General features: G+C 39.3%; 1 protein-coding gene across 6 annotated transcripts in view; it reads right to left on the bottom strand.

Annotated features, from left to right (window-relative positions):
* Positions 1 to 20,579, bottom strand: part of Eea1 (early endosome antigen 1) — an 88,237-nt gene that overhangs the window by 25,091 nt on the left and 42,567 nt on the right. For 4 of the 6 annotated variants that reach the window (XM_050135475.1, XM_050135477.1, XM_050135478.1 and 1 more), the window contains 8 exons: positions 16,329 to 16,384; positions 16,139 to 16,205; positions 12,217 to 12,555; positions 11,339 to 11,488; positions 10,195 to 10,314; positions 4,870 to 5,073; positions 3,736 to 3,936; positions 2,398 to 2,511 (listed from right to left, as the gene is read on the bottom strand). In XM_050135475.1, the coding sequence (XP_049991432.1) occupies positions 2,398 to 2,511; positions 3,736 to 3,936; positions 4,870 to 5,073; positions 10,195 to 10,314; positions 11,339 to 11,488; positions 12,217 to 12,555; positions 16,139 to 16,205; positions 16,329 to 16,384 (1,251 nt within the window). Of the gene's footprint in view, positions 1 to 2,397; positions 2,512 to 3,735; positions 3,937 to 4,869; positions 5,074 to 10,194; positions 10,315 to 11,338; positions 11,489 to 12,216; positions 12,556 to 16,138; positions 16,206 to 16,267; positions 16,385 to 20,579 lie in introns of all 6 variants that reach the window. The other 2 variants (XM_050135476.1, XM_050135480.1) reach the window with 1 other exon arrangement.

Raw genomic sequence — 20,579 nt, 5'->3', positions numbered from 1 at the left:
TCTACAAGAGCAACAAAGGCTCAACTATATCAAACCCAGGGCCTCATACATGCTATGTAGGTGCAATGCCACTGGGTTACTTCTCTAGTCAGTTAACAATGTTTTAATAATTTTCTAGAATTATTATCTAAAAGCTAAAGCATATGACAGATCATTGAATAAGTTAATAATGGTGACTACTATACTGTAGTTGAATATTTTCAATTTCCAAAACACTATTTAGAAATTCTAAAAATATTGTAGTTGTTACATCTGTAACACTTACCAGAATCACTAGAATATACAGTTTGACAGAAATAATACAATAAAAATTATATTAAGTCCACCCATGGGTAATCACTGTTAATACTCTGATAACTCTTCTTGTCTTGTCTGCATATTTATCTTCTACTCATTTTATGAGCTTATAAGAACAAGCTGAGGAGGTAGTTCAGTAGTAGATAGCTTTCCTAGCAAGTGTGAGGCCCTCAGTTCAATCTTCAACACTACAATAAATGAACAAATAACTATATACATTAAGTAATAGAATCCTACCTTGAATGCTTTTAAAAGTCCTTTTTTATCACAATAATTTACCATCTAACTTTCTGATATTGTTTTCTACATTATAAGTGCATAAATTTCCATCTTATTGGTATGACTCATTTTTTAGCCAATCTACTTCTTACTAATCTAGTTTAAATTCTTAGGTTACTACTACACTTTCTGCATTTACTGCCAAAGATGCAAATGCAATCTTTATAACTATTACTCCCTTAGGATGAAAGGCTACAAAATATGGAAATTCTGAAGTTTTTTTAGTTATTTTATTTTACTTTTAATTAGCAAAATAAGTTTCATTATGGCATTTTCTTAAATACTTTGCTTTGATCATCCTTCCAGACTTGCTCCCCATTCTCCACCCAGTTCTCAAGTTCTCGAAACACACACACAGAGACAGACAGACAGACATACATACATACATACAGAACACACACATAATATATATACACACAGACACTTTCATGCAAAGATATACATACTGTATTGCCTGTCTGTGTATCTCTGTGCAGACAGACACACAGTTTCTATAGTGACAAATGTATTATCTCATTATTGCCTCAACTTGTAACTCATTCTTAAGAAGCCTGAATATTTTATAATACAGATTTATATTTGTATACAAGTAGAGTATTCCTTACAGATGAAATGCTCAGAACCAGAATTTTTGAGACTTCAGGTTTGGAATATAGATTTTACAGATTAATAATCCTTAGTAAGAAACTTAAAATTCTACTTGCTCCAAATCCATCATTGTTGCTCCAAAATTTTTGTATTGGGGGTATTTTTAGATAAGCAATGGTCAGCCTGAATTTCCCTAGAGGCTCATTTCCTTCTTAGAATGTTTTAAATAACAAGGATATTAACACCTCATCAAGCATGTGCCAGAAACTGCTATTGTTTTATCTTTTTCTTCTTGCTCACGAATGGCTCTGGTAATATTCAGATAAAGACTACACTGTTGCATGGTCACTCTTATAAATATTTCCACATTATCATTTCCAACTCTGGTCACATACCTGACAAAACACTTTTCCAGATGTGAGTACATTCAAGCACCATAACCACTTGCATGTGATTTCATGTGTATGAAGGAAAATAGTGTGTGTGCAACAACCAAAACCCATAATTATGTTTTCAGTGCTTACAGAGGTCTGGAATGATACATACCAACTCTAACGAAAACATTTCTACCTAAGGGGAAAGACTGAATTAGAGTAGAGGGTCAATATAGGAAGCTGATTTGCTTTTAGAATGTGATACACTTCTAAATTTCTCTTTAAAATGGCTTAAAACTTCAGTATTACGTCTTAGTAAACAGAGTCTAAAACTCTTCCCTCGCAAAAGCTGAGGAAGGTCACGAGCACTTCGACACTTACCTGAGAAGGTCATCTAACCGTCCTCAAGAAGATGAGGCTCTTAGAACAGGGATGGAAACAGTACCATCTTCCTCTATTTCAGGGGCAAGCACATCTGGGCCCCAGGAAGTTTGTATGCTAAAAGTAAGTATGGTGGCCTACCTCACATCCCCAACCACTGGGTCTTGAGGTGAAAAGGCAACAATCCCACACTTAGAAGTAATATTTCATCTCCTACTATGGCCTAGGTTAGCTAGGATACACAAAACAATCTTAGGAAGCCCAACCACACCTGCACACTAGTCTTATAAAAAACAGATAATATTTTTATATCCATTCCTCTGGCTCCTGTAGTGCCTGCCCAACTGGTTCTAAAAATTCTAAAAAAAGAGGGTATGAAAGACTGTTACAGGATTATAAAGTGGGTCATTGTTTTAACAAATCAGCAATTAATGTAACCAGGAAACACAGGCTATACTGTGCCAGTACCAGCCCCCACCTGCTGCTTGTCTTGCAATGCATTTTGAGCTGTATCCAGATGGTTCTGCAGATCAGCTCTCTGCGCAGTTTTTGCTGCTTCTGCTGACAGTAATAATTCAGTTTTGGCTTTAATCTGAAACAAAATTTACAGATTACTGAACCCCAAATTTGACTGCTGTCCTTCTCTCTCTTAAGACACATTAGTTTTGTCACAAAACTATTCAAAAATTACGTAACTGCAACACTGAAAAACTTCTATGTGAAAGTCTCCCCAAGAGAAACAGGTACAGGAGGAGACACCTGGTGCTGGTCAGGCGACAACGAGAAGCTGTCCCTCTGACACCAGCACACCATTGTGGGGGCCCCTTTGTGGAAAAATGGTTCCTGGACTGTGGACACAGATCTGTGGCCTGACATGTAAGAGGCAAAGGTGAAAAACCTGAGTTCTAGTTCATGCTACATGCTTAGAAAGACAAACTGCACACTCTTTTTCAGGGTTAGGCCACTGTATTCAGGAAGAAATGTCAGAGTTCCCTGGGATCACAACAATCTGAACTATGCCACAGAAAATAATGGCACCACAGATCTGGACATCAGTGTGGAGTACAAACTAGAGGTATGTTTAAAATTCACTCTTTCCAGGTAATTTCTCATATAAAATTTTATTTTTGATGCTCATAAAAAGCCCAGAAATTACGCATTTAAAACTTCAGGTTTTCCACAGTAAGTTCTTAAAGAATCAAATGATCAAATGAGCTAAAAGTTGTGCCTTCTTTATCAAAAGTGACATGTATAAGTATTAAAAACTTTAGCAAAATCCACTACTAAGAAAAGCAAAGAATAGAAAAAATAAATTTGAAATAAAATGATAATATATCAAAATATCAGCAAACACAAATCTAAAATGTACATAATTGTAATTTTTAGCAGAAAAACTCCAAATTTCTCAATAACTCAATACTTGATCTTCACAGAAATAATGTTTGATAAGGTATCAAAAATGCATGAAGATCAGAGATCCTGCCATTGCTGCAACTTACACTGTTGTAACTTACGCACTGAAGCCCTTACTTAGTAAGGCACTAAGAGCAGGCTCACCGAATGTACTAATTTACCTTCACACTGTAGACTATCCTACTAGGAAGTACCTTGGAAGTAGGAATCAAAAGTTATGTTACAGAAATTACCTTTGTATAGGGAGAAAGAACAAAAATATCTGTGGACATAGGAAACCTCAAGGGACTAAATAATTTGTAGTCTCATTTTCCCACTAACAGGTAAAGTAGAAAGAACGTGCAACGTGTAAAATCTAAAACTGATGCTTACTGCACGCACACTCATTGGATAGCACACTTACCTGGATGTCAAGCTGAGAGACCTTCTCCTTGCTTTCATTTAGCTGACTGCTTAGTTCATTGATGCTGGCTTCCAGGGAAAGAACGCGGTCTTGTGCAGCCCGGAGATGTGCCTTCTGCTCCTGAACCTGGTCATGCAAGTTCTCCTCAGCCTGTTTATGGCTCTCCGACTGATTCTTCAGCTTCTCCACGAGCTGAGCCAGCTATTGCACATGCGAGACTCTAATTACAAAGTGTGCACACCACAGCGAAAGGAAGGCTCCCACTGAAGCATCACAGAAGATGGAACTGCTCTATACTAGGTAATAAATATCAAGCTTTTTCCACTAAAATATTCCTATCTTCAATAACAAGTCAATCTAGTATTCTAAATCCTTAGACTATCAAATTCAGTTATTTTTAAATCATCTCTATTCAACTAAAACTTATATACAATAAAATTAACCTACCTTATGTACAAAATCTGAAATTTGATAAAGGTGTACACCCAATATTGACACAATCAAGGTAGAGAATATCTTCATTACACAAAACTATTTTCACAAGCCCCTTGTTATTCTCGTTCCCCAGTTCCCTACTGCCTCCCGAGTGCTAGGATTAATGGCGTGCACTACTGTACCCAGCCTCAGTTAAAATGTTTGTGCATTTCTCTTAAATTGCATATGAATTTTGGAGTAATAATTTATTAAAGCTACTATGAAGCTATATATTATCTAAAGACAAATACATTATCAAAATATAAACAACTGAGTTTTTGAAATATTATGCAGTACTTAGTAGTAGCTACCACTTGATTACTACATTTAACTTATTGATTTGTTGCTCATTTCTTTTTGAACCGTCACAAAGGCCGAGGACACATCTGTCCCATCAGTCACATCTCCACTCTTCCAGAGACCTAGTGATTTACCTGCTGTCACACAGGTGATAGATCACCTCCTGGGACATCTGTTGTCAGAGCATGGTAGCAGCCGTCAGTATACAGTGACCTACCTTGATGTCAAATATGATGGTACAAAAAATAACACTTTAAAACAAGAAAAGCCAGGACCATGAACTGTTTTTAAAAAACATTCAATATAATTCACAGGGATTTGAGCAAAGCTCGGAACCACACTGGCAGTTTGCACACGCACCTGCTCTTGCAGCGTGTGGTTTTTCTCTTGCAACTGCTTAAGAACGGCAGTCTCTCCTTCGCCAGCTTGGATTTTTGCATACAGATCCTCTCTTTCCTTTTCCAGCAGGGAAGTGTTTTCTTTACTCTTCTGCAGTAAAGCTTCAAGGTTCTGGATCTTTTGGTCCTTATCACCAATCTGACGTAACACTTGTTCCAAATCATTCTGTAAAGAATTAAACTACTAATTTAAGGATGAAAAATTTAAAAAGTTATTCCTGAAACGTAAAAAGATTGATAATAATTTTAATCATCCAAAGTGTTGGTCCTACATCTTAAAAACTATTACACTTTACTGTGGTAAATTAATCAAAATCATATTTAATAACATAACTCTACATTATTTACATTCATGAATTTAACAGAAAAGCTTATATCTCACTTTCCCTAGTCCTCTGACCTTACTTCCTAGGCATCGGATCCTCTCCAGATGTAGAACTTACTCAGTGCCTGCACCAAGCACACTCCTACCTCAGAGCCATTAAACTAACGACCTTATTGCCTGCAATGCTTCCCTAACAGCCAAATGATTCTCTCCCTCCTCTTCAATGTCTACTCAAATGTCTAGCTCAAGCTGCCCTGGTCATTGCATTTCCAATACTCTATATACTGGTTTTCCACTGCTTTGCACTTAACCTCTAACTCATGGCTATTTCTCTCGTGTTTATTTACCTCCTTCCACATCCCAGTAGAACACACGCGACACAAGTGAGTATCCTGACTTTATTATTTATTATGTATCTGAGATATGACATAGATGCTATAAAATTAACTCTAAATGGAAATGACCGCTGCACTGGGTACGGTGGCGCACACCTTAGATCCCAGCACTTGAGGGGCACAGGCAGACAGGTCTCTGAGCTCGAGGCCAGCCTGATCCACAGGTGAGAAACCCTATCTTGAGCCACCACACCCTCAAAAAAAGATCATTGCACTCTCAAAATTGGTCAAGTATGCAAGCTCACTCTATACCCAACAGGACCTCAAATCAGCAAAGCCCTCTTCTTCCTACAATATTCACTTTCTCAAGTTATGTGGCCCCAATGCCTTTGGCTCTGCCTTCCTCTCTGTAACAGTCAAGCAGTCATTGCCCAGAATAAAGGCCTAGCTTTACAGTAGTCCATGCGTGTTAGTGACCAGCAGATGCCCAGCATGTCTACTGATTTCTGTTAGTGTTGAGACATTGAAAATTCAGTCACTTTCAAGTGCGCTTCTCATAAGCTTCGGTCATGAAAAGCCATGCTGCCTACTTGCTCTCTGCTCCCGCCACCTCCCCCGACCCGGAACTGTCTCACCTTTTACTACTCCTCTGGAATCCCAGTGCCAGGGCAGAGCTCTCCGCAGAAATCAGTGCTTCCATTCAGCACTGAGATCTGGTTTTCACTGCGCAGACTCCATCACCCCATCTCCCGTCTATGGGGTCAGGGCTATTCTGCCAGCAGGTCAGGGGGCTGGCCTTCCCCTGCCTTTTTACTGCCGCCCCTTCTTCTAAAAGCCCCGTGGTGGTGTGGAAGCATGCTATCCTTCCTTATTCTACCCTCTCCTGGGATCTGCAAATCCCTACCTGATTCACTGAAGAACTCAGACCAGATTTAGTCATTGTCTTAATCTCAATTTCTGCCAAATTTCTACAGAACATAAAATGCACACAGAAGTAAGAGCACAGCCTCAACACCCACATCGCCTGCATTCCTGGGCTGAACTCTCTCTCTATTGCAATCACCCACATACAAAATTTTGTAATAGTCTGACATTATGAAAGCTAAAATGTGTGGCTGTCTTACTCTGACCACAACTTCATATCTTCCCATTCCATCTCTGAGGCCAATCGCTTCAGTTTCCTTCTAGATGATTCCCGGTAGCCTCGCTGTCTTGTCTAAACCTCATACATGAAAGGAGACTACTCCTGCAGTCACACCCTTCATTTCCTGTCCCTCGGAATACCCCAGGCAACCACCCCACAAAATACCAACTAGATCAGTACTGACCTCTTTCTTCACTCCCGAACTTCTGAACATTTCTAGAATAAAAACACAAATCTCTACAGATTTGTATCACTAAAGCACCAAACTCCATTAAACAGTTAGGATCATCTTTCCAGCCGGGTTTTTACTGGAATAAAACCCTCACCTCAACATTCTCTGTAACTCCTTGAGCTTCAGCACGCCCCCAAACGCTCAGCCCCTACTTGCCTGACACAGCTATTCTATCTACAAATATATCCTGACACATAGGACTTTCCAGAGATGACCTACCTTGATTTTTACATCTGTTTCCCTTTGCACTGTGCCTGTAGATGGCTGATATTTACCTCCTTTCCCTGAATGTGCCCATATTTCCTCCCTTCCTCTAAGCTTCAGTGGGTAAGCAGAGTATATTCCCCACGGTGTGCGGGACCACAGCTTCCCATCATCTAATTCCCTAGCCCCTTCTTTCCCCCTGAAATCTCTCAGGCTCCATCATGAACAAGAAACTCATGAAGTCACATCTCTTCATTTCTCAAAATTCTCCCTGAACCAAGTTTCCCTCTAGTTTCTACCCACTCTTCATATAATTCACATTTAAGTTTCAAACATAATTTATACTTATTTTCCTAGCTCCCACACATCTCACTTATCAGTTATATATATTTCAATTCTATCACTTTATTAAAATTATAGTAAGCAAGATTGTTTATTTTAAAAGTTTACCTACTAGATATCTCTACTCATCTACATTACAGTTTTTAGATTTTAAGCTCCAGCAAAGTCTAACAGTTTAATTTATACTAGCTTCAGTATCCTTGACCATGCAATTTTAAAGTAATTATTTTTATTTTATGTGCATTAGTGTTTTGCTCACATACATGTCTGTTGTCGGATCCCCTGCAACTGGATTTATAGGCAGTTGTGAGCTGCCATCTGGGTACGGGAATTGAACCCCGGTCCTCTGACAGAGCAGCCAGTGCTCTTAACCACTGAACCACACCTCTCCAGCCCCGTGTCCATGCAACTTTTACCTGGGATCTACTTCTATCATCATCTCTACATCTACCCCAGGAATAACAGATTCAGTGACTCGGGCTGCCATTTCTAAGAAGTCTCCTGCAACTTAACTTTTCCAGACTGTTTGGGCCAGATAACTGTCATCTATGTTCCCATAATTACTTTTTAAATGTACGAAAGATTAGAACTATATTTACTGTTTTTAGTTCTTCAGACTTTTCCTGGCCATATTTTGAGTAGGGAATGAGGAACTGAGCATGTTCACCCAAGCCCCTTGTTCTCCCTCAGAGTCGGCTGCCATTTCCAGCAGGGTCTATACAGTAGATGAATAAACTAATTTGGAGGAACTATAGAAAGCCCTCTTAGCTGTTGACCTCTCCCACTCCTAACAGCAGAGTCCCAGCATAACCCACAGTCACATAATCTAGTGACCCTTCTCTCATGAATCTCCCATCTGGTGCTCATCCATCTTTCTATCCAAATTTCTCTAACCAAGGCCAAAGACCAAGACCTTCCTGCTGACAAACACAACACAATCTACAGTTTTCATAGTTTGGTACTCAGGCAAAATCCTTAGCCACACTTCTCTCTCGAGGTTCTCCATCAGCTTTGCCTACAGTCATCTCTTCACTACCTGTACTGCTTCTGCTCCAGCTCAAATCACATTTCCTGTCTGAATGACAGTAACCTCCCAGCCAAGTTCTATGCCTCTGCTAATGCTCTTCTCAGTCTCCTCCCAACACAGCAGTACACAAGTTCTGGGAAGACAGCCGGATCACAGCATTCCTTTCCTTAGGGCCTCCCATTTTCTCAAAAAGACAAAAATAAAATTAAGACCTTAAAACATGTAAACTATGAAGTTCTACATGTTCTGAGCCATGTAATCTCTGTGATCTTGTCCCTTTTAACTAATACTGCTCACTCTACTCCAACCAGTTCCTCTGGTTTCTGAGATTTACCGTGACCTAAGGAGTTGTTAGCACACCTGATGCTCTTCTTCCTGATGTGCCTACATCCTCCCTTTCAGGCCTCTCGTCTCACAGGAGTCTCCCCTAGCAACCCCAACACTTCAACACTATGCATGCTTCCTGGCTTGGCCCTCCTTTTGTACAGGACGGCAGCACTTAGATAACTTGAGCTCTGCTTATTCATCATGCCTATTGCTCGCCTCCCTCAGTGAGCACTCCATGACAGCAGACATTTTTGTGTGTTTCACTTACTGCCATAAATACAGAATTAGTTCCTTGGCTGAGACTAGACAAAATTATCATTTATTGAACAAAAGAAGTGATAAATAAATCTACTATTTTTATCTCTGTGTCTGACTCCTGTGTCAGAAGGAAAGACTACATACTGCAGAAATGACTTACTGTCCCCCACAGACACCACAAAATTCCTATGTACACACCACGAGGCTGAGCTTTCCAGAAGGTGGGCACTGTGACGCTTCATGTTCAGTGCGGAGCAGGGCCTGACAGCCAGTGCTATACCACACCCAGTAATAGCCAACAAATGACAAACGGAGGAATAAAGGAATATGAAAGGCAAATTCACTTCAAACATGTATCCTGCTTTTATATAACAAAATTAATTTCTCTTATCTTCTAGGCCATGTAATAATAGAATCTATATTAATTTAACCCAATCAATTATATTTTCTGTACCCATAATTTCAGTGTTCAGGCAATGTTAATTATATTATAAAGTACTAAATACTATGTGCATGAGTGTGCATGTTCATGTGCTTACACACGCATGTGGAGGCCAGAAAGCAACACTGGGAGGCTTCCTCTATTACTTCTCCACTTCAGTTTGTGAGGCAGGAGCTCTCTTGACTAATGAGTGGCAGGCCAGCATGTTCCTCCTCTTTAGCACTGGGAGGACGGGTGACTGCATGCTACCATGAATGGCTTGTCACGTGCACAGCAGAGTGCAGGTGACTGCATGCTACCATGCATAGCTTGTCACGTGCACAGCAGAGATATGAACTCAAGTTTTATGAGTTGCTCCAAGCTTGCACAGTCAGCACTTTACCAGCTGAGCCATTTCCCCATCTTTATATCTAACTAGGCCATTTAATAGATAAATCTAATAAATATGTTTGAATAGTTTATGAATCATATAAAACAAATGTGCTTGCAATAAATTTCACCGTTTTGAATTGTCCTCACAGAAATCAGAAGTAAGACTTTCCTGACCATCACAAGCACTCCCCACCAAGCATTTGCATCGCAGTTCTACCACACAAAGAAGCGGATCTTGTCCACTTTGACTGACAAAGCTCAGGCTTACAGCACACTCACCTGGGCTTCTCGGAGTTTGGCTGTGGTGCTTTGCTGAAGAGCTTGCTGCTCTTGATGCTGCTGCTTTGATTTTTCTAACTGATGCTGCAGTTCGGTGGAATTTGTTACCTTTTCCTTCAACTTAGAAAATGTAGACGGTTAGTTGAGAACTGGAGACATAATGTGATCGCCCGTAAATAGCTGGCATTATGCCAATTCTCAAATTGGAAAAAAATAAATTCAAACAATATGGGAAATAGCTTTAACGCAGTTTCTTACTTATAGAATCTTAATTTCATGATTTAAGAAGCCATCCTCTACCCATTAAATCTCATCCTAAAAAGAAAACAAATCTTTCTCCAGACTCGCATTAGTTCAGCATGGTAGTTCTGCATCCCTGTGTGTTAAAGCAATAAATATACAATTTATGTGTAATGATAATCTAAGCCACAGTGTCTGCATTTCCTTTACTTTTAATAGTTACATTTACGGCATTCTAGGAAGGAATCTAATCTGCTACCACATTTAAAACATTACCTCTAAAAGAAAAGCCTACAGCTGAACTAATATTTTAATCAGAGTATTTGTTCAATTCAAATAAAAGTCATGGTTCAGTCATAGCATTTACTTTAACTACATAAGGTACCACTTGAGCAACCACGACTTCCTCTGGGGTAACAGCCAATGAGACGGCTTGGCGGCATTTGTTTGTGGTACTAGAACTTGAACTTAGGGCCTGATACAGCTAGGCAAACTGTCCACTGAGGTACACTACATGCCCTATGGGGTTAATTATGAAAACTGAAGTCTTAAGTGTTTACACGCTACTCAGGATCTGCACCAGCTGTGTGTTGGTCAGTTAGGAAGTCGTTTCTCCTGGGTATGAGGAGCACAGCAGCCTTGGGGAGGACCAGGTCAAGAAGGCTTCCTGATGAAAGCTAAAATGGACATTGTGCATTCCAATGGGAACTTTGAGGAACACAGTAACGATAAGACATAGTAAATTTAAAATGTAGTGAATAAGTAGGATATTCTAACTGGGGAGAAAGAAATGTTTCAATGGCAAATAATTAAAGTTCTTGACACAAAGCTAACTGTTACTATGTGTAAGCGGCATCAAGTCTAGAAACGCCCTAGTATCAACGCATTTACTGTGCTAGCTTACCTGCTCTTCTAACCGAGAGAGCTTGAGCTGTAAGTCAGCCACTTGCTGTTCTTTATCCATCAGCTTTTCACTTGAGAGCTGTCTCTGTTCCTTCAGCCTACCGTGTGCTTCCCCGAGTTGGCGCTCCGTTTCCAGAAGTCGGCTATGTAACTTTAAAAGAGAAGTGAAGGCACGTGTGTGTATGTACGTGTAAATACACACAGTGCCACCTACGTTACTACACTGTTTTCTACCAGTTAACCGCAGGCACCTTTTCATTTTACAGCCCTTCACACATTTTACTACAGAATAACTTCAACTACAACTGAATTTTAATCACAAACTATAATAAATCACAAAACTGTAAGCATTGCATATTTTGTGCCTATTTTATTTTCTCTTAAAAAGCACAGGAGACTCGAGCTGGAGAGACGGCTCTGCAGTTTAAGAGGACCTGGTTTGATTCCCAGCAGCAGTTCACCGCCGTCTGCAACTTCAGGTCTGTGGGATGTGACGCTCTCTTCTGGACTCTGCAGGTATCAGGCATGCATGTGCCAGCAACCCACCCCCCCACACACACACACAATAAAGCTTTGTCTCAAGCATTCTAAGAATTCCTAAGTAAAGAATAGTGAACAATCTGAACTGACTCATACATCCCCTATTCTGGGGACCATCTAAGCGATTTTTGTTAATTAATAAATGCTTCACAATGGTGTTATGTAAACGGTACCTTTTTTTTTCCTTAAGGGAAATTAAAATGAAAAATATCTAACACGACAGGTTGTAAAGCCAAACTGTGGAGGGGGCCATTTTTCTAGCATGAACAAATTACTATCACTTGGCCATCAGAGTTGGTGAGAAACAGCATGAGGGGCTGCGGCTGCCGCGGCGCCTACCTGACTGACTTCCCCTTGCAGCTGCAGCCCATGCTGCTCCTTCTCTTCACGCTGCTGCTGCAGCTGCTTACACTCCGCCTTGAGATGCTGCTGCTTGCTCTCCACTTCCCGCAGCTCCTCTTTGAGCTTCTGAGCAGCCTCTGCCCTCTCACTGAGCTCTGCCTGGACCCTCTGCAGCGAGCCCTCAGAGGCAGCCAGCCTTGCCTGCAGCTGCTGACAGTCCAGGTCCTTCTGATGCAGGGCTGCCTGGACAGTCTTCCTACTCGCTGACTCTTCACTGCGCTTCTCCTCCAAGTGCGCGTAGTCCGCGTCTTTCTTCAGCAGCTTCTCAGTCAAGTTCTGAAAGAGCAAATTTAAAAATTTACCTTTTAATACTTTTTCACTGTTCCAGGTTCTCTATCTGGAATATGTGTGTGTGTATATGCAGAAGTCAGTATTACAGTGTAAAACTGAAAATACTTTTTTTTTAAATATTTATTTATTTATTATGTATACAATATTCTGTCTGTGTATGTGCCTGAAGGCCAGAAGAGGGCGCCAGACCTCTTTACAGATGGTTGTGAGCCACCATGTGGTTGCTGGGAATTGAACTCAGGACCTTTGGAAGAGCAGGCAATGCCCTTAACCACTGAGCCATCTCTCCAGCCCCTGAAAATACTTTTAGGAAAGAATTATGACATAACTTTGTTACTAGTCATAATGATTAAAATATACTGATACACGACAAATTACCAAGAAAATACTGTCATAACCTGAAAGCATATAAATTATATTCTTTGGGAGAAATGCAACATGTTAATGTTCCTACTTAAGTTAAAAAAGTTGAAACTACTTTTCCTTGAGTAAAAATTATTCTGAATACTAGGGAACTGCAATGCTGACGTGGGCTCTGCTGCTTCCTGAGCAGGGGCAGTTTCAGCGCAGCAAGGAGGGCCGTGTGCCCTGTCAGTGTCTGATCCACTGCTGCCTCTTTTGTCCCTTCTGATAAAGACTTTTTTTTTTTTTTTGAGTTATAAGCCAAAATGAATTCAAATTTCTTGGTTTATAAAGAAATGCTCTAAAGATAATATTTCTCTGCCTCACACTTTATTTTACTTGAACTAGCAAAATAAACATAAAATACCACCGTCAATCACAGATCTGGATCAACCAACTTGAATCCAAAGACTGTTCTCAGTACTGCTGTTACAACTGACATGAATTATTTTTAAACAAGTAAATTAAGAACAATTTTAACTTACATGCTCTGCCTCCTCTGTCACTGGACACTGGACATTTGCTATGCACTGTGCAAGAAGGGACGGCACAGGAATACGGACAACCTGACCCTCCATAGCTTAGAGACTATTGTACAAATTAGACAGTGTGTTTAAAAAAGCCTTTTAAACTAGGTAAAATAATTTGCAGACAGATCTAAAAGAACTGGGCATGTCATTAGTAGCAGCCAAACACCTTTTTAACATGCAGAAAGCTGAGTTTGAAAGCAGATAAACACCAGGAGAGGGGAAGAGGAAGAGAAGAATTTTTGGTTTTACAACTTTTGAGAACTCACTGCATGGAACCGTGTTTCCATCATTTATTTCCTACCCACATTCTCCCCAAGCTCCTTCAAAGTCTTCCCTGCTCCCTTTCAAGTTCAGTCTCTTCTTTGCTGTAGGAATTCCTACCCCCCATAGCCTTTAAGTTACCCGCCCTCGTGGGCGTGGCCTCTTATACTATTTATGCCTAGGTAAAGTGCACGTCCGGCCTCTTTTCTAGCTGCTGGATTCGGCTGCTGTTCCCGGTTCCAGCAAAGGATTGTGATCTATAAGTCTACCCCTAAATAAATAACCCTGTATTATTCTCAATTCTGACCTAGTGTGGGATTTCTTTTAAATGTCCTTCTTCATCTAGCGCCCACGTGGTTCCAAACTCTACACTTACCTGGTGGATCAGCTTAAAGGCCTAAATGGTCACAGCCCAGAAACTTTCCCACCCCCACTGGCTTGACTTTTTTACCTACTAAGCGGTTTTTTGTAAAACCCCCACCACAGTGGAACTGCCTGCGGCAACTTGGAAATTTCCCAAGCGCTACCCCCTCTGTGGCACGTTCCCTGCTGCAACTTCTGGTTTGTACTCCCAGCTCCTGAGTTCTGGGATTCTTGTTCCCTGTACAGAATTGATTTAATTGCTTTTAATCTGTCAAGCAAAGCATATTTCTCAGTATTTAGCCAGCACCAAGGCAGGGAAACCTAAGCAGCTCAGGACTATTCCTGGCACCAGATTGTGCCTCTAGGCATGACTCTGCAACCACGACACCTGCTGGACAATAAAGATTATACACCTAAAACAATTTACCGGATTTCTTAACAATTAGTTAATCAATAAACTTGAAAGTTATATAATGGCAGAGAACATTACCATTGAAACTTTTAGTAACTTTTTTGCTGAGACTATGGATTGTATTCTGCAAGGCTTATATGGTTATAGTGATACATCCATTTATTGGATATTGGGACTCAGTTTTTTTCTTCATATTATATCCTTAAGAAAATGGTTTCCTAACAGAGCCAACAATGAGGCACTTTTAGAAATGATACAGTCTCTACAGACTAGTAATGAACAGCTAGCTGACACAATACCATCGAAAATCAAAAGTTACCTGAAAAAATTAATACTATTGAAAAGCCTAACATTATTCATCTGATTTGTCCTGAAGACTGTACAAGCAGACACTGCTGTACTTAGCCAGAAGGTATATAGAAAAGCATAACATTAATTTGACAAATTGAATCCATGTCAATTGATACTGAGAAATTATCTGAAAGACATCATACTGTTGAATTTGGCAATCAAAGTTTGTTTACAAGTTATGATAGGCTAGCAGATAGAGTATCTCTCCAGGATGGCAATTTGCACACTATCCAAATAATGTCCAAGGATGAGGTGTTATCTTTAAAAGAAAAACTTCAGACCTTGGAATCACATGTGCAGAATGAGAACCAGAGGCTGGGTGCCTCAATTAAATCACTAGAAATATATACAGTTCAGGAGATTCAGGCTTTACAAAAGACAGTAGTAAAAAGTTCAAAACGACTGAGGAAATTATTGGAGCTGATGAGCGGGGAAAGAAGGCACAAGGACAGGAGTTAATATACCAGTAGCTGCCAGAGATGACTTCCCCAGGGTTTTAGCTTCCTATCTTGTAATATACACTAACAAAACATCAAGTTCTAAATACCCAAAAAGACCCAAAGAAGGTAGATGGATACCTATAGGAATGAATGATCTAAAAGAAATTAAGCAAGCTATCTTAACTTATGGCTTGCATTCCACACTTGTGAGGGAGATGGTAAAGACATGGGATTCTAGCATTAAGGCGCGACACCACACGACTGGCTTCAGTTAGTTTCAGCAGGCCTCAACTGATGTATAAATGTTATTTCAGAGAAGAGGCTAAAATTTTAGAACAGGGAAAAGCAAAAGGACTTGAGACTTCCCAAGATCAAATCCTTGGTGAAGGTACATAGGCTGACCCACAGGCTCGAGCTCTTTACGATGAACAAATCTTGTCCCTATACCTCAAAGCAGCCTGGTACAGGAGCAACTAGATGCTCATCATATTGAAGAATCAACCAGATCTTAGAAATCTCCTGTATTTGTTGTTAAAAAGAAATCTGGTAAATAGAGAATGGTGACAGATATAAGAACTGTCAACAAGGTAAGTCAACCTATGGGACCTGTACAATCTAATTCCTCTGCCCTCTCTATTGCCAAAAGGATGGCCTCTTATTTATTGCTTCTTCATTATACCTTTACAAGAAAAGGATAGAGAAAAATTTGCCTTCACAGTGTCTACTTATAATAATGGGTATTATCAATATATAGGACATGAATTCATAAAACTTCCAAAAACCAAAAGTTAATATTTAAAATGAACTACCTGTAAGATGCACTTTTGCAATATGAAGAGTTCCGAACGTTTATTACTAATAGAGAGAGATCTTGTCCTGTGGTATAAATAAAACAGAAGATAAAACCTATTCACTTTATGCAGCTTTAAAACTCTTACCTGGTTTTTTTGTGTTAATTCATTAATTGAACCTTTAAGTTTTTGTATTTCCTGAACATACACTGCAACTTCTTGGGGGCCTTTGGCAAGTTCAGTTCTTAGCTGGTTTATTGTAGCCTGAAAAGTAAAATAAAAATTAATGCAAACAAAATGGAGGTGCATGAAGATTTGAAGACAGTCTGCTTTCTTTCACTGGTGCAGTTAAATTGAAGTAATACTTGAAACTATTCTAATAAAACTTGATTCTAATACCATTAATACTCCCACCTAAAATGTTTTGCTTAAAATTAATTTTACAAATACAGTCAAGATGCATAAGTTCATTTATTTAATAATATAGCAATAGAAATGCTGGCATTTTTATCTGCCTGAACTAACATCAAACTGCATTTTTAATTTCATGGTTTTAAATCTATACTTTTGACTTCCCAAATTTAAAAAGGAAAAACAATTATGTCTAGAATTTCTCCAACCTTCCACAGCAAAAACTTTTCATTTTAAGACACGCATATTAAAACATACAATATGGTTTGATTTGTGTGAATCACCTCTACGATTATATTGAGTGTATTTATCCAAATAAGCTACCATGACCTTATAGCCAAGTATAACAGATGAAAAGAAAACTGTCTTAGTGAATTTAAACATTTTCATAACATCAATTAATGTTGATCGTTCAGAAAGCTTGATCACTTAAAAACAGTTAAAAAAAAAAAGTCAGATGGGCAAATATCTTGGAAAGCCACACCTGTAATACACAAAAGCTCAAACATCAGAATGCTACTCCAGGTGATATTAACAATCAAGTTTGTATTTCTAATATCTCTTGTTGGCTCTACTTTATACATACTTAAATAGTAATTTCCATTGCACATGTTCTTTAAGATGAAAAGACTTTATAATGCGTGTAATCGTAATTTTTTGCTTCTAGACATAACTTTGGAGGGCTATGGTGTGCTGAGGCAGGAATAGCTCTGCTCAGACCCTTCCATTACTTTGACTTATTTCCTGAAGCACTTTCAGTGGTGCCGCATCTTCATTAAAAACAAAGGTTCAAATGTCACGAGTTAATTAAGCACGCTAATGACTATATTGCATGATTAAGCACTTGGATTTATTATGATAACCATAAATTAAGAAAACATATTTGGTTTAGAATAATGTTTAAATGTGATCACTAAGAAAAACCATGTGGGAAGAGTATATACCAAAAGAAAGACATTAGCTGTAAGGAAACGGAGGGAAGGAGGATGCTATGAGACTTTCCCCTTCCCCAGTCCACAGTATCAGGCATTTCTACCTTTCAAAATGATCATGTTCTGATTTGGGGGAAATAATGATTAAAGAGAAATTCAAAGGACATAATATGTTTTCTCTGCAGAGTACCACAGTTGTTGCACCAGGGTCTTTCTCTGCCTGTGCTGACCTTCCTGCCGTCCGAGAGCTCAAGCACATCTGGGGTGCAGTGTAGCACCCGCTGCAATCGGTCCAGGCTTCCTCTGCACGGGACTTCATGTGGATTCCCACCACTATACTCTCCTTACTCAAGCATCAAGATCTTCCGCAACAATTGTTTCTTAATTGTTTGTAATGTAAAGATTCTACTAAAAATACTGTGTTAAGTTCAGTAACATAGCATGAAGGAAAATAAAAAGTCTGTTATTTTGACCAGACCATTCTGCTAGTGCTAAAGAATTATAATTATTGCTTAAATATTCTACTATCAAGAAATCATTTAAAAGAATAAAAACTTGATTAACAAAATGAACACGTGAAGTTCTAAGATCGCAACTGACAACAGGAAGTGACAGATGAGAATATCACCAAAATTCACAAGTCTCCGAAAGCACATTACCTCACATTTAAGCATCTCCATGAGAAAGCAGAAAAAAAATAATAAAATGACGGATGAAAGATGGAAGGCAGTACTGACAAACATGCACACTGAGAACACAATAAAATGTCCAAACACACTTACAAATGCTCTCAGACTAACACACTTGATATTAAAATGTACTCTTAAATAGCTATGTATGATTATAATCACACTTATTCCATACCTGCAGAAACATTTTTGCTCATAAAATTAGGATTCAAGTAGGATGATTTGGAATAAGATTCTTTAAAAATCACTTCCATTAAATATCACACCACATCTAAGATCATTGCAAGTTTCTTTGGTATTTACCTCAATGAAGGCTTTTAGGAATAATTTTGAATCCTTAAACATTTATCTCCAATCTATAAAACAGCCAACCATTTATAAGTACTTCAAATGCTTTAGAATGAAAAAATATTTCATTCTAAACTTTCATAAACATTTAGACAAAAATTTATTGAGTTCATAAGGTATGTAAGTTTCAATAGAAATAAACCAAAGGCATATATAATAATAATGCAATAATAATAATGTATTTCAGATTACAGAGAGTCAATCCCAGGTAGAAAATATTTGATAAATCTCTAATTTCCTTAATGGCTTTTTAATGTGCCTTTATTCTGACTTAAAGAAACCACATCTATATTTTTTTCTAGTAAGTTTTTCATTAATATACTTTGTTATAGAATATTATTTTTTCTTTTTTTAAATATTTATTTATTTATTATGTATACAATATTCTGTCAGTGTATATGCCTGCAGGCCAGAAGAGGGCACCAGACCTCATTACAGATGGTTGTGAGCCACCATGTGGTTGCTGGGAATTGAACTCAGGACCTTTGGAAGAGCAGGTAATGCTCCTAACCTCTGAGCCATCTCTCCAGCCCTAGAATATTATTTTAACTAGGCAAAGGTGTGTTACTTTAATTTATGATGGATTTGTATAATTATAAAAAGCTGATAAAGAGCTGAATGCCAGTAGCTGGGCAGAGAAAGGACAGACGGGGTTGGCAGGGAAAGAGGATAAAGAGGAGGAGGAATCTACACTGGAGAAAAAAGAACATGAGAGAAGGAGGAGAAGAATAGAACGAGGGTGCGCCCAGGTGTTGCAGAATATTATTTTAAGGTGTGTTACTTTTGTTTATGCTGTGGAACATGTGTTTAATGATGTAAAGATGTGTTGCTTTTGTTTGCGCTGCATCTGTTTAACTCTGAAGCTGTGTTACATAGCTGTCTAAAACACCTGATGGTGTCTAATAAAGCGTTGAAAGGCCACTAGTGAGGCAGGAGAAAGGATAGGCGGGGCTGGCAGCAGAGAGAATAAAAAGGAGAAGTGTGGAGCAAGAAGAGGAACGAGTGACAGAACAGAGAGAGGAGAATGCTACAGGCCAGCTACCCAGCTACACAGCCACCCAGGCACACAGTCAGCTACACAGCCAGTCAGCCACCCAGCTACACAGCTACACAGCCAGCCACAGAGTAAGACACACACGAGATTGAGGCCAGCCAGGGCTACACAATAAGTTCCAGGTTAGCCTGGGCTAGATTAAGATCCTGTCTTAAAATAAAACAAACACCAAGCAAACAAAAGATTAGCAGCACAAAGTCCCTTATGAGGCAATTACGAGATGAAATGAAGACAGGATGCTCCAGAAGGAAGGCTGGGCTTGAGGAACTCCAGGTTCTCTATTTTAGGTATGTGTCCTGAAAGCAAGTTACACCTCATTGAACCTCACATTCCTAATAGGTAAGACAGATCGAGTAACTTTATAGGATCAAATTAGATAGTTTAAAGCTAACAAGGTATCTGAAATGACCTAGTGATGTCGAGAACCTCCGTGTCTGATGGCAGTTTCAGTCTAACGCTTCAAGTTACTAAGAAATCTGGTGTGCCTGGGCATTCTACTCACCACTATGTATCTGTGACCGAAGTAAATTAAATGTGAACTTGATTCTCTAAACGTACAGTCTAAGTAACAAATAACTTCTTCAATTAATCAAAAAGAATAAATGCGTTTCTAAATTTGTTTCAAAATGCCTGACATAGTTTTTGTAAAAACCTGAGCAAAGTTGAGTGCATAGACTAAATTATAAGTCATTTTTCTCCTCCTCCTCCTCCTCCTCCTCCTCCTCCTCCTCCTCCTCCTCCTCCTCCTCCTCCTCCTCCTCCTCATTTTAAGTCTGTCTTCATGTAGAGTGAGACAAGGTCTCACTCTACAGCCCTGACTGATCTGAGCTCACTATGTAGACTGGGCTGTCCTCACAGTCAGGGCTCCGCCGTGCCTGCGTTCTGCACTCAGGCATATGTTGCAGCCACGTGCCTCCCCTCCCCAGTTCCAGTCTCCTCTCACCCAGGCACGTTTTTCCTAGAAAACAATTTCATTGACTCCTCAATTATCCCTGTTTACTTGAGGTAAAGGACTAGAGTCCACT

Source organism: Alexandromys fortis, unplaced genomic scaffold, assembly GCF_014885135.2.
Source record: "Alexandromys fortis isolate MF-2015 unplaced genomic scaffold, M_Fortis_MF-2015_v1.1 scaffold_24, whole genome shotgun sequence".
Classification (NCBI taxonomy): Eukaryota; Metazoa; Chordata; class Mammalia; order Rodentia; family Cricetidae; genus Alexandromys; species Alexandromys fortis.
Note: the sequence above shows the minus strand (reverse complement) of the source record. Positions and strands in the feature narration are given on the sequence as shown.